Source organism: Schistocerca nitens, chromosome 6, assembly GCF_023898315.1.
Source record: "Schistocerca nitens isolate TAMUIC-IGC-003100 chromosome 6, iqSchNite1.1, whole genome shotgun sequence".
NCBI lineage: Eukaryota > Metazoa > Arthropoda > Insecta > Orthoptera > Acrididae > Schistocerca > Schistocerca nitens.
Window position 1 is genome coordinate 208,526,389 of NC_064619.1, and position 15,548 is coordinate 208,541,936.

Here is a 15,548-nt window from a genome sequence, read left to right on the forward strand (position 1 = left end):
CAACCAATGTCACAACAGCATGCAACTGCGAGTAACATGCTCCACCCACACCTCCACCCAGTTGTTTCCCACTCCTCCATCTTATCAGCCTCTTCCAATTCACATTCCCACCTTTGTGTGCTTATCAACAATTCAAAGCTTCTACTTTTTGGTGAGGGGTCTTCCTGTCCTTAGGGTGGGAAACTGCTCCTAAAAGGCAGAAGAATGAGCAATGACCAATGGAATAAGAACGCAGAAGGCAATGGAAACTACTCTGTTAAGACACATTACGTGTATCCACAGGGCAAAAGGCCCATAACTGGGAAAATCATGATGTCTCCATTGGCAAAAGATTGTAGATTAGTCCCCAATTCTGATCTCCACTTTAAATATACAAAAGGGCTATTCAGAAAGTAGCAGATGTTTTGAAAGAAAAAATTAACAATATGGAAAAACCAAACTTTATTATATACATTTTAAAGGTACACCCTTAAGCTATTTCCTTACATAATCGCCATTCAAATTGAGGCACTTATCAAACCATTGCACAAGTTTTTTAATACTGTCTCCAGACAAATCCGCAGCCTGCAATTACAACCACTGGTTTACACTGGCACACAGTTCAACATCAGTATCTAAGAGCTGTGTAGTGATCCATGTCTTCCTTGATGGGAAGAGGTGATAGTCACTCGCCACCAAATACAGGCTGTATGGTGGATAGTCAAAGACCTCCCATCCAAAACCCCATAGGAGCTATCAGGTAAGACTAGCCATGCTTGGAAATGCATTTTCATCAAAAAACAAATCTTTTGCACTAAGATTTCCATGACACTTATTCTTTATCACCCACCATACCTTTGTCAGTGTTTGCCAAATTTCAGTTGGTTTGCAGTTTTGTATCAAAAGAAACCTTACCACAGAACGCACCTTACAAGTCATGGACTTTTCTATAGCAGTGCACATTTTAATATGTCACACATAAAAAGTAGCAGAGACACAGATCACATGCTGGATGCATGTGAGTGTAGGAATGTTATGGTACACCAAGATGGTGGCTGTTGGCCCAACCACTACCATAGTAGACCAGAGTGACTGTTACTTTCTGAATAACCCTGCAAATTGAGCTCTTTGGATATATTTAAAATTTATAATTAAGAGTTTAACATTGCAAGGAATAAAATAATAATAACAACAATAACCACCACGGAAAAGGAAACACAGGTGGTGGACAACAGACTGCGACAGAGCACTTTAATCATGTATTCAAGCCTGGAAGATTTGGCACAGCCATCAAACCCTGGACAATTGGCAGATCTTTTTGGAAACATAGAAGAAAATATTGAAAACCATCAGACAAATTGAATGCATGTACCATCACAAACGATTAGAGGAAATTTATAATGATTTTAAAAGAAACAACATGAGAAACTTTTATACAGCATTTAGGGAAGCCACCCACTCTTTGTTTTCAGCACCCTGATGGAATACTTGAGACAAACACAGAGGCCAACTGTGAAATCCTGAAACAGCATATCGAGAAGTTACACAACTGTGAGCCACCAGCAGACAAACTTGACTTCTATGTTGTGACACCAAACCAGGATTCAATTCCACCTACGCATGAGGACATATGAAACATTGTTTCACATCCGAAAAAAACAACATAGCACCAAGGAAAGATGGTGAAATTGCCGAAATGTTCAAGATTGGAGGTGAACTCTTGATTGACGGACTAACAACTATCACTGCAAATATATGGGAAAGTGAAGTCATACCAGCAGATTGGGTAAGTGCTTTGATTCACCCTCTACACAAAAAGGGCGACAAGACCGATCCCAACAACTATCCAAGCATTTCACTCCTACTAGTTGCTTACAAAGTGCTCTCACATGCTCTTCTTACCAGATTAGAACAACAGACAGAGCATATGATCGGCGACTATCAGGCAGGCTTCCGCCCACATCGATCCTGCGCAGAACAGATTTGGAACCTGAAGATGATACTGTAACACCATCAGTCGACCCGCACAGTAGTCAGCTTCGTAGATCTCAAGAAAGCATTCGACTCAATTCATTGCACCAGTCTGTTCAATACACCTTGTGAATATGGTGCAGGTATCAAAATTTACTTCATTAACTGAGCAGACTTTAACAGACACAACTTCGAAAGTTCTGAACCTTTTCAAATTAGGACAGGAGTTAGGGTGATGGTTTGTCCCCACTCCTCGTTAATCTGGTACTGGTCAAGACTATCAAGACGTGGGAGAAAGGAATACCTGGAATAAATATGGGAACAAAGGACAAATGAATCAACATAAAATGCCTTGCTTTTGCTGATGACCTAGCAATAATTATGTGGACTCCCGAGTAAGCCAAACATGTCATTGAGAAACTTCATGAGATTGCCATCAAAACCGGTCTCCAAATTTCTTACGAGAAAACACAAAAAATGGCTCAAATGGCTCTGAGCACTATGGGACTCAACTGCTGTGGTCATAAGTCCCCTAGAACTTAGAACTACTTAAACCTAACTAACCTAGGGACAGCACACAACACCGGACAGCACACAACACCCAGCCATCACGAGGCAGAGAAAATCCCTGACCCCGCTGGGAATCGAACCCGGGAACCCGGGCGTGGGAAGCGAGAACGCTACCGCACGACCACGAGATGCGGGCCGAGAAAACACAATTCATGGACTCCAAAAGTTCAAATCTGAAACCACTTGCAACAAAATATGGTGACATCAAACAAGTTAAGTACTTGGGTGAAATGATCAGCAACACTGGCAATGAAAAAGTATGTCACAAAACAAGAGCAGAAAAATAATCTAAAGCTTATACAATGACATACAATAAGAAATCGCTATCCACCCAAGCCAAACTTCACCACTATCATACAGTCACTCTTCAAGAAGTGCTCTACGCAACTGAAACATCGTAATTAACCATCAACATCAAGGACATTGAGAAAATGGAAAGGCAAATACTCAGTAAAATATTTGGAGTCAAGATTCAAGATGGTATCTGGATGTGCAAAAGCTCTGAAGAACTGTACTGAAGGGCTGAATGTTTCATGTCAGTTGCACAGAAAAGACGACTGAAATTCTATGGACATTTAGCAAGAATGGATGCCTCTAGAATTACCAAGAAAATCTTCCTTATCATCAAAGGAACTCGCCAAACCAGGGCACACTGGCTAACAGAAATCCAAAATGACCTCACGGAACTCAGTATTGACCCACTAGAAACCACACGGACTGCGTACAGACAGAAAATCAACTCTCCTAAGTTCGCAAACAAAAACCTGATGGAAAAGAATCTGAAATTGAAAAATGCATAGACACAAGAAAGAAGACAGGCCCATAGTGAAAGCATGAGGAAGTTATGGGAAGAAAATAAGAACAAGAAAGCTAAGAAGACCAGTGCTAACTAATGGTTCCATGTGCTCCTTAGAGAGAGAAACGAATAAATAGTACCAATCAAACCTAAAATGAATTGCTTGTCAACACACTTTATCATTTGGCTACCACACCACTACAAGAAAGGCTTCTCAAAAAATACCCCATTCTCTGTGTGTAAATCTTTAGAGAGCATTTTACTTTTCACTACAGCCCACTCAAGTAGAAAGTTGCAGTAACTTGAGAGGGGCAGTTATCTGGTTCTGTTAACCTAATTTGAGCTAAATCAGTTAGCCACATCCCATGACCTCCTGCTGTTAGATTTACAGAGTAGACCTTCTTAACTCTTTAAATCTCACTTTTGCCTCGAAATCTCTACTGGAAAACAGTCTATTTAGCAGATCATGTACAGAGTACATTTTCATACTAAATTTCCTTTAAACTCGCTTTTTTATCACTGTCTATAGCCTTCTGACTTACAATGGCAGTACTCATAACAGAATTGAACATATTACTTTTACATTTATAAACTGAACTGTTTAAATCTATTTAAATTATGTAGTTAACTAGCTGTACCAGGCCACAGACTGCTGTATTGAAGGCCAGTTAAACGGAAAAGAAAGGAAAGAGAAAGCACACATTTCTATATACATGGAAATTGGATATATGTCCTAATCTCCCCCTGTCCCTGCCCGTCTCTTCCTCTCACTCACTTGCATCCATCTCCTCCTCCTCCTCCTTCTTCTTCCCCTCCCTTCTCTCTCCATCCCATCCCCCCCCCCCCCGTCAATCTTCTCCTCCTCCCTCTCTCCATATCCTCCTGCTCCCTCTCTCTGCCTCTCTCCATCTCCTCCTCCTGCTCCCTATCTCTGCCTGTCTTCTCCTTTCTGCTCTCTTTGTCAATATCCTCCCACCCTTCTGTTCATCTCCCCCCCCCCCCCTCCTGCCCTGTCTGACCTTCAGCCTTGTCTACTGTTGCTGCGAATTCAGATTCTACAGTACTTATAGTATTCCGACCATAAGCTGATAAGACAGAAAAACAACTTTCCTATTTTCTGTAAAAACAGTATGTGAGAATGTAATGAGAAAGAATACACACAGGAGAAATAATTTTCCTAATGGTTTAAATGCCCCAATATCATAGTTAAAACTGCCCGTGACAAAGGAAACAAAATCACAAACTTTTACAGCAGAGCATTTTCTTTCTCACAATAAGTTTTAACAAAAAAAAGAAAAGTACTTTGTTGTTTAATAAGATATACAGTCTATGTAAGTATGAATTTTTAATATAGTAGCATTTAACATTTGGAGTAAACTGGTCAGGAACTTTGTGACATCCAAACTAGAGTAGTATTTAAAAATTTGAGTAATTATATCAAACACTTTTTGAGATTTGTAGTAACAACAATTACCATTTATATATTAAATATTTATTTATATGTTATATGTATTTAAAAAACGGATACATAAAATATGCACATATTCAAATTCAAAGTGGTGTCAAAATTTCAAGTCAACTGACCGATTACTTTTTGAGTTTTGCACATACAAAAGTATGCAGGTTGAATTTTTATACATAAAGATAGTTTAACATTGTGAGGAATAAAATAAAACCACATGTGTGTGTGTGTGTGTGTGTGTGTGTGTGTGTGTGTGTGTGTGTGTGCGCGCGCGTGTTTTTTGCCCTTCCCTCATGATAACTAGCCACCACTAAACATGGTTACACCCATCATTTCATGTTAACTATGTACCCCCCCCACCCCCCCTGTAATTCCCTGAACTCTGTACACAAAACCTAAATTAAACTTTGTACATAAACATAATTACAAAATTAGGGCAACAAAAGTTATTTTTTCCTAAATATGACATACCTGTCTGCTTTTCTTACGAGAACACATAATGTATAGTGGTTTCGCCAGTAACAACCATGGGACACAAAGAAGTGCAACAAACACCATAATTTGCTGCACTGTTCCTTGACCCTCAAAGATATATATGTTGCAGCAATCTTTGCCCTCACTATTGCATAATGGTTCTGCTTGCTTGAAAAGCAGCATATTGATAAATGTGATAAGCACATTTGGTGCACAGTGCTCACTTGTCAGCAGCTCTGGAAGCAGACAAAGACATTTCCCAAATATATTCATCACATCTTTAACCTGTATCTGAACTTTGACATATTATGAAAAACTATGCTGCAATCAATTTTCTAATCTGTTAGTTAGGGTGGCAAATGTTCTGAAACACAGACCACTTATAACCTTTTATTGCATACAATAATAAAACAATATCTAGGTCTAATGTTATTACATTAGCAGAAAAAAGAAAACATATCACCAACCAAACAAGACTAAAAGAAAAACATGGCAGCAATAATATTATCCATTCTGCGTTATCCTTATTTATTTTCCATATTTGTCTGGGTGGAGCATATTTTGGTTGGTCTTGCAGCTTTGGCTTCTGGCCTACTTTCAGCAAAGTATATACCTCCTTATTGTCTCTCAATGTGGTAATATGTTGAATTACCTTACTTTCTTCATGGTGATGTTTCCAATAATAAGTCAAAAAAACAAATTTCATGTTATGTTTGTGTTACTCCTAGAAGAAACTGTGCGTTATGTATGTTCTCACACAGAAAAAGTTCATACTGCTTAAAAATGACATTTGCTGTATATGAATTCTCTCTTGTTTAAGTCTGAAATATATCACTGTTATTTAAATTTGAAGGTGTCATTTTTTCTGTTATTTAAACTCAAATGGCTGTCACTTTTTAAAATAATCAGTTAATTCTGTTACTCCTGATACTATTACCACACCACATTTGCAGTGCTTATGCAGAAATACTTACCATTCTTTGCACTGTATACAACCCACTTCACAAACATGAGAGAGACCAGGTATCCAAATAACAGAACGAGGAAGAGAACTTGAGGTAGAAATTCCAAGATAATATTGATTCGCTTCCGAAAATGCCTGCAAAAAAGAAAGCATCTTCAGGCACAACATAACCAATGAAATCACAGTACTGATAATCCAACTGAACAATAAAAAAAGAAATAAGAGCTATCCACATAGCTACAGATGTTTAACCCACGAGTACATATAAGATATTGCGCAGAATTTTATATGATAGGGTTAACCATCAACCACAGCAAAAAGTAGCAAAATACTAGGGAGGCTTCAGACCTTGAAGAAGCTGTGCAGAAAAAAACCATTACTTTAAAATTAGTGATCACATATTACAGGAAATACAATAAACCACTTGCAATAATAACGGAATATGACTACAAAATTAGTCAAATTGATAGAAATCACCTTAACAATCACAGAATATAAAGTTAAATTCTAATGAAAATTTTCTTACGCCATTCCCATAAAAAAAGGTTTAAGACAGAGAGATAGATTGTCATCACTTCTTTTCAACTGTATATTGGAATATATAATGAGAGAAAGGTTCAATTTACCTTACAGAACATCACATTTCAGAACTCAAAGACAACAAATTTGAATCACATGGGATTTGCTGATGATGTCACTTTCCCTTTCAGCAACATTCAGAAAACTCTAAAACCAGTTAAATCGGTACAGAAAACAGTGCAGAAAATCGGCCTCAAAATATACCTTGGAAAAAACAGAAAATATATTATCTGACACACCACTTGTTAAAAATATCACGATAGAAGAACAGGAAATCATTGCAGAGGACATATAAATGCCTAAGAGAAATCTTAACATGACATGTAACCTCAGGATAAACTGAAGTGGCTTAACAGACTAAACAAACTGATGAAAGCACCATGTATCATCATGAACAGAAACGAAAAATGCCTCTTAACAGCCACAAAATTAATAAAACTATGAAACAGTTATACAGTCAAAGATAATGTAAGCATGTGAAACCATTTTCAAAACAGCTACAAAACAGACTGTAGAAATAGATGGAATACTCCAGATAGAATAATAATCAGAATATGCACACACACACACAAATACCAAGAAAATGGGCACTGGATACTAGCTTCTAATGGAACAGTCTACAAAGAAATGGAACCAGTAATGAGCACAATGAATAAAAAAAAATGAATTTCATTATTTGGACATCTAATTAGACACCAGGAAACAGAAGCATCCTAAGAATAATAGAGAACTCTTAACAGTAAGAGCAACATTGGGAAGATTATGAAATCAAGAAAGATATGAGGGAACTATACGTTCAAATAGAAGTGTTAAACTAGATACAAACAAATCACACTACACACCAAGATCAACTAATACACGATGATTAGTGTGGTTTCAGACAAAGTAATCAAGCTGAGATCTGAGAGAATGAAGAACTACGAAACCAGCAGGGAACTAATACTGCCTTTTCACAAAGTTGATTAGAGTTGTCCAATGAATCCTATAAAATGTGCATTCCACATTAATTATCAGCCAGGGCTTCAACTAAATTCTCTTTATGCCATGAATCTGTGAAAGCATCCACCAATTTACCAACACTGTTGCAATAACTGCACAGTGTTCTGTTTGGATATGGCCACTAAGAAACTAACTATCCACACTGATGTATGGGCCTATCAAACTGTAGCCAGGAGCTTGCTTTTCTGAACTGCCCCCCCCCCCCCCCCCCACTTCGCCCGTCAGCATGTTATGGGCAAGTAGTCAGTGTCCTTCACATACACCCTCCATCCCAGTGGCCATTTCCAACCTGTTTCACACTCGTCTGTACACATATGTTCCACACCAGCACTGTCTTTCCTCACTCCCTCCTCTGCTGTTCCTTCCCTTCCACACCTACGCCAGTCCTAAACTGGACATATGTTCTGGGTGAAATTTATACCTCAGTAACAATATCAGTGATCTAAGGCTTTTCTGGCATATTAAATATCCATATAGATCCTGTGTGATTTGTCAGATGCTACCACAAAAACCCTATATTGTTTTGCCCAAGCCACTTTGTCAGATTTGACATACTAATATATGGTCCATGTGCAAAGGCATATAAAAATAATGAAAATCAGGCTGTCAACCACTGTGGGTGCAAAACTGTACAACTGAATGCAATAGCAGGTCATATCAAACAACAGATTCATTGGGTGGGAGGCTTCATGTGTGAAGTTATTGCTCCAGACATCATTCCTTCACTATGCTGTTTCCCTGGCTGGTGTACGCTATTCCACTTTGCAAAGAATGTGCTCAGCAACTGACTTCCAAATGAGACAGTAATATTTGATGAGCAGAACAAGCTAAGTGTCTTGACGGGAGGGATGAAATTAGATGTGATCTTATGATTTTCTAATGCCCTTCATATTTTCACTGACAGATTGCCCCAATTTCGTAAGTACACAATAGCTCCTAGCATCACTGAGTTTCTTCCTTTCTGATAACACTGTGAGGAAAGCACATTTAATGGGATCCTCTGTATACTAAAGTCTCTACAGAAAACTGCCCTCCACTGGTATAATTCACTGTTTAGGACTTCAAGAGCCTGTGGAAAATTCCAATAGCAAATGCTAACTCAGCAACAGATGGAAACCAACAGCAGATAAATGTGAGTATTGTCTTATGATTGCTACTGGTTGACATTCTTTCACATGTAGCATAACTGATCAAACGGAGGGAGAATGCACCAATACATAATCCCTCACAGGTCCACTGTGTAACAATGTGTCAAATCACCTGCCGACCGTGGCACTCTATACTGCAAAAGATCATATGATTTCATCATTTCATCTTGTACAGCATACAGGACATAACAACCTAAACACCGACATCTATTCAAAGTGTAATATATTTCATGGAACAGTAACATAACTGTAATCAAAACTGAATACTCAAATAGTTATTAAAAGAGAAGAAGTTGCTAATATAAGCATGACAGATATTTAATGGGATTTATCATTAGCACTTCATATGGCCCATTTTCTCCTTATTCAGTTGTTCCATATAATGATCTTGTGTTTATTTTAATATAACTCCAAGAACACATACACTGATATTAACTTTTGGATATATGGAAGTACAGAAAATTAATTTAGTAGGTACTTACACATGATTCACTACACTAAGGCACACTCCAAATATCATGTGAAGAACTCCAAATATTATAGATAACTTCATTTTATATGAGTTCAGGTACATGATCTTGTTTGCTTCAGCCAGCTAAAGACAGAAAACACAAAACTGAAATTTGTGCACATCTTTTAAAATATTATAATGAAAAGCAGAATAGAGGTATGAAAATAGGGTGAACAGCACAATAATATTTGACTTTGCAATACCTAAAGACTGTAAGCATTGAATAACAATAGTAACTACGGGTCTTGGGGTGTGAGGTGTTCAAATTTTTATTTTTTGAGGAATAATACGTAAAAAGGGGTACTACACCAATGATAAGTATAACACACGGTGAGATATAATATACAGGGAGAAAACTTGAACATTTTTAGGTGTCCATATTTAAGAGAATATACCTGGAAAAAGCACATTCTGGAAATTCTAAAACAACTTAGTTCAGCCACATTTGCACTTACGATAACTGCAAATCTTGGGGAGACAGAAATCAGTAAGCTGCCATATTTTTGTATATTTCCATTCAATAATGTCATATGGAACAATGTTCTGGGGTAAATTATCTTCAAGAAAGAAAGTCTTCAGAGCTCAATAACAGAATATTATGTGGTGATCACTCATGAAAATCTTGTAGACATCTGTTTAAGGAGTTGGGTAGTCCGACTATTGCCTCACAGTATATTTATTCCCCCCAAGACATTTGTTGTAAATTGTCTATTGCAGTTCAAAAGGAACACTAATGTATATAATTACAATACTAAAAGGAAAAATGACATTCACTACTCCACATTGAGGCTGTCTCTAGTACTAAACAGTGGTGCACAATAGTGCAACCAAAATTCTTGATGACTTATCAAGGGACATAAAATGTCTGACTGACAGCAAAATAAAATTTGAAGAAGTTTCTCCTTTACATCTCCTTCTATTCTGTAGAAAAATTTCCGTTATTGTAAAAGGCGGTGAGCAGGAATTACCAAATCACATCTGCATTTTTTTTTAATAAACTTATAAAGGTTCAGCAGGTAGCCTTGTTTACAAATTAATTTGTGATGTGAGTGTAAAATGACTCATTCCATATCATGACAATTTATCACGCAAAATGATCCATGTAATGTGAAACTAACTGACTAACAAAGAGAGTGTAAGCCTGACAAGGATGCCTCCAGATATGGAATTGCTTGGAAATTAATGTCCGAAACACCAAGGAATTTGGTAGTAGGTATTGTCGTTGCACAGGGGAGATGTAAGGAAAGTGCTGTATTAATTTTGCATTTGTAAGTAATTAAGTTGCAAATCTTTTGCAGCAGACGCAGAACGTGAACTACAGCTTTTAAAGAACATAAAACTTCACATTGGAGATTAAGGTATGTCTTCAAAAATCTCCCTATCTTTGGCAAAGTACAACAATGGTTGAAACACATTTGCATCAGGATGGTCTGTCTGTGTAATACAAGTCTAATGAGGATCAGAGGCTAATAAAATTGAAACAACTGCGGGTCACTTCATAACACTGACTGAAAATTCTCTCTGGCGCATTGTTTAGCACTCTGGACTACCATTCGGGAAGACGATGATTCAAACCCACATCCGGACATCCTGATTTAGGTTTTCCGTGATTTCCCTAAACTGCTTCACACAAATGCTAGGATAGTTCCTTTGAAAGGGTATGGCCGACTTCCTTCCCCACCCTCCTCTAACCTGATGAGACCAATGACCTCTACATTTAGTCACCTCTGCCAAATCAACCAAACAATCAAGTCCCAGCATTATGTACTTGCAATCTCTCTGAATGCAAGATGTTTTTTCGTATTTGTTTCACTCTTGTCATTTCATGAATGATGAGCAGTAAGATATGTTGATGATTTACCTTATCAGTCACGCAATGCGTCCTGGTCAACTTAGGCTTCAGAGACAGAGAAAAGTGCATTAGAAATGTTAAAATCTATGTAAAATGCATAGTAGCTGTCAGAAAGATAAGAGGGCATCATCACTGGTAACATTTACAGAAATGCATGTTTTTTCTTAAAAAAAAAAAAAAAAAAGGGAGGAGGGAAGAAAGAAAGAAAAAACTAGGCACTAAGAGTAGTATTGTAAGCAGACAACTGCATAAATGACTAGGGGAAACAATGCCATACTTTTCATTAAGCCACTGTCACAGAGTACAGTGATAAAGAAGTTGAAAATTGCAGATAACGTAAAAGATAACAGGAAAATTTTAAGGAAGATGAAGCCTCTAAGATGGTTGTATAGGAGTCCCTCATATTTTGACATTCTAGTAGAAACAACATTACACAAGATTACCACTGAAAGCAGAATGTTTTTTCTTTCTATGCATATGCCTCTAAAAGTGAAGGGCAACCTAAAAAGTCAAAAGAAATTTTAAAAAGACAACTAATACTTATAACACAGATAAACAGAATGTCACATGTGAATGATGTGAAGTAAAATGTCATGAGTATGTTTGTGATCTTAATGTCAATTTCCATCACACAGAGTTATTAAAATATGTATTTTTTTATAAATGTGTGTTATATATCTTTATGTTTTTTACATGTACTACAGCCTTGAGGATCTCCTAACCATGGATCCAAGGAACAAAAAATGTATCTATCTACTTAGAACGTGCAGCATTGGGCAATAAATATTTACTGCTTTAAATGTCATCTGGATCCCAAAAGTACAGTATTATCACTACCATTAAACATAAAAATATTCAAACATACGTGTAACTTCTGCAACCTCACCTGCCAAGCAGGATCCATTCCTAGTGGGTATATCGAATCACCATAATCATTTCTGGGACTTAGCTGAAGCTCATGATTTGCTCTGAGAGTTGATTCATCATAAGACACATTCCAATTACTACCAAAAATATTAACTGATTTGGAGAAGAAATCATTGTAGATTAACCCAGTGTACATTGAAAATGTACCCATTAGAAGTATGATGTAACGACCAGCAAAAAAGATGTTCCAGATCTGCAACAGAAGAATGATGGTTACATTAAAGACTCACAAATGAGAAAACAATGATTGAACATGTGCCTTCATCTATAACTATTTTTTGTTAAAATACACCGAGTGCTTGACATTTCAATACTGATGAAAACACAGACCAAATTCCTGTGATTGTTGTCCCAAGGGTTCACGATTTGAATACTGCCACCGCCAAAATAAAATGGAGAGAAGACAATTTCTCTTAGTGCTATTATGCTGAAGGAAAAGTTATGCAGTTAAAAAAAAACTATCCATATATTAGTGCTTTGGCAGTATACTGTGGTTCAATTAAAATTCATTCTTCATGGTTGTCATGATCCACCATGGTGTCTGTTCTTTTGGACATGTCCAAAAGAACAGACACCATACAAATAGAATGTGTTCCTCAACCAGTAACCATGCTATGCATATGATCTTTGTGATTCACACTGATCTCTTTTTCTAGGTTTAGATTAAAGAAAGTCTGTTCCAGTTTCGCCACCTTGTCCTCTGTTTCCCCACATGTATGTATATGACCAAAGCTCATTGACAAGCCCTTGGAACAATTTCAATCAAGTTTGGTACACATGTTAGCTACAATCTGGAAAGAAATATTGCAGGTGTAAGAACCATCAGCCTTCTATTGGGGTGAGTGGGCTAATGTGGAGAGAGAAGGGAGGATGAGGAGATGAGAAGGCAATAAGAGGGAAGGAGGAGATAGGCACAGATAGGAGGAGGAGGAGGAGGAAGTGGACAGAGAGAGGGGAGGGATACTATGGCCTTTAAAACCTGATAAACTGATACAGGGGAACAAGTCATGTATGAACTGAAACCTCCACTTCAGTTTATAGGTGTTTTTGACTACTCTATTTTGATGCAGCAGTTAAAAATAGAGGGGAGCTGAGATGGACAGAGACAAGGAGACGAAGAGATAGGCAGAGGGATGGGGCAGGAGCAGACAAACAGACGGTGGGGGGGGGGGGAAGGGCAGAGAAAGAGGGGAGAAGGAAATGGGTGAGAAAGGGAACAGGTGGAGACGGGCAGAGAGAGGAGAGAGAAGGAGATTGACAGAGAAAGGAAAGGGGAGGAGATGAACAGGGAGGGGAGATGGACAAAGAAAGGGGAGGAGGAGAGGGAATTAGAGGGGGAGGACTGGCTTGACAGAGAGAGGGGGGGGAGGATAGGGTGGAAAGAGAGAGGAGGGAGAATGAGATGGACCAATAGAAGATTGGAATGAGTAAATAACTGGGCAATGCTGGGTTTCTTAGCTAGTTAATTCATAAAATGAATGAAGATGCATTGATACAAAACCATATCAGTGTAAACTGTTCACATAGGCTGGTCAGTAACTATCCAATTTTAACTCAAGTTTTCAAACTTTTTGTACAATATCTTAAAAAAATAAACATTTTTTTGAGTATGCTCCACTTAACTCAAAGTTGATGTGATGTTATTTAAATATTTTGGAAATCCACTTACATGAACTGTAACCCACATTTACCTGTCAGAATGCTGTTCCTTGCTCCCACAAAATTTTGCTGTTGGCTTAATCCGCTAGTGGTCTCCATGCCCAAAATATTATTTAATAATACACTTTTGGTTGTCTAGTTGAGTGTACAGTTCCCTTTACCTGCACATTATTTCTATGTCTGATTTAGAGTGTTCCATCACATATTTTGAACAATGGCCTTAGGTGTACTTACTCACTGCATGGACTCCTACCACACTATGAGCAAACATTGGTGGTGAATTGCTGTTTATATCAGTATGTAATTGCTTTCCACTGCTGACACTGGTAATTTGTACAGCATTTAGCCCCTCATCATTTCCAAGTCCGACGGATACTATGGCCTTTAAAACCTGATAAACTGATACAGGGGAACAAGTCATGTATGAACTGAAACCTCCACTTCAGTTTATAGGTGTTTTTGACTACTCTATTTTGATGCAGCAGTTAAAAATATTTTTTCATAATCAAATCTCATGACCACCTAATTGTTAGTTAGCTTTCTACTCACATGCAGATTATCATCAAAGAGATTATATTACAAACTGGTCAGAGAGATTATATTACAAATTGGCAATGTAACTAGGTGGAAAAATCGAACTTGACATACGATAAATTGTTTGCAAAGTCAACTTTCAGTTTATGACTCATCTTTGCAATGTAGAGGCAATATTTCAATTCATTAAGTCTATGAATGGAAAAACTTTGGCACATTTTACTTCTATAATTACAAGTAAAAACTAAATATGTGTTCTCATGTGCCACTGAATCATACATTATTCAATTTCCACCTGCAGACACTTCACGCAGACCTTCCTGGAACACTCCAAACAAATCAGAACAACACACTGTTGACACGGATATTTTGTTTTCGTCTTCAGATGAGGAAGGCAAAAGGCACACTTTTTCAATTTTCAGATTCTTCTTTCATTGTCTGAGGCTCATCTTGTAAGTGAAGTATTCTTCTGGTGATGTCACTCAACTCTCGTGCCAAGTGTCAATAGAAATTCTATGCTTCAGATGAGGTTCAACTAGGTCTCTTGCTAGTCTTCATGAAGCTCAATCTCGTCATTACTTCTGCCTTTGTTTAAGCTTGATGTACCACATAACAATTTACACTGCAAGCAACAGCCACTAATGTGAAGAATACGGCCAAAGGCCATCAACTTGTCTGGCGACTTGAATAAGCTGCACACCTTTGGTGGAGACATTCCACACCACCTTTTGTTGTGTTATAAAATAGGATGATCTCAAGTTTTCCTGATTCGGGATCATTGTTTACTGAATGGGGCATAGAAGAGATAAGTATTGCAACTCTAGACTTCTTGGGCATGAAGGAAACCAGAGTCATATCTTCTGTAAAACCATAAACAGATGTCTTCACACCATGTTTCTTATTAGGTAAGAAGTTCTGTGGGATCTCCTTTTTATTCTTTTTCAGTGTACCTATGTATGTGAGACCTTTTTTTGAAAGTTCATTAACTAGTTCTACTGATGAGTACCCGATGGGACCTGTAACATTCCTCCTTGTGCTTTCAGTGGGTTTCATCAATCAAAGAACAGCCTGTGTGGGAACACTGTGAGCTTTCTCATGGCTGGGAAGGGTACAAGCAATTTGC

At 37.8% G+C, this 15,548-nt stretch overlaps 1 protein-coding gene across 4 annotated transcripts in view; it reads right to left on the reverse strand.

Moving 5' to 3' along the window:
• The window catches only part of LOC126262278 (V-type proton ATPase 116 kDa subunit a 1), a 670,786-nt gene that overhangs the window by 29,577 nt on the left and 625,661 nt on the right, over positions 1-15,548 (reverse strand). For all 4 annotated transcript variants that reach the window (XM_049958792.1, XM_049958795.1, XM_049958791.1 and 1 more), the window contains 4 exons: positions 12,192-12,425; positions 9,425-9,537; positions 6,227-6,351; positions 5,250-5,488 (listed from right to left, as the gene is read on the reverse strand). In XM_049958792.1, coding sequence (XP_049814749.1) covers positions 5,250-5,488; positions 6,227-6,351; positions 9,425-9,537; positions 12,192-12,425 — 711 coding nt within the window. The remainder of the gene's footprint in view (positions 1-5,249; positions 5,489-6,226; positions 6,352-9,424; positions 9,538-12,191; positions 12,426-15,548) is intronic.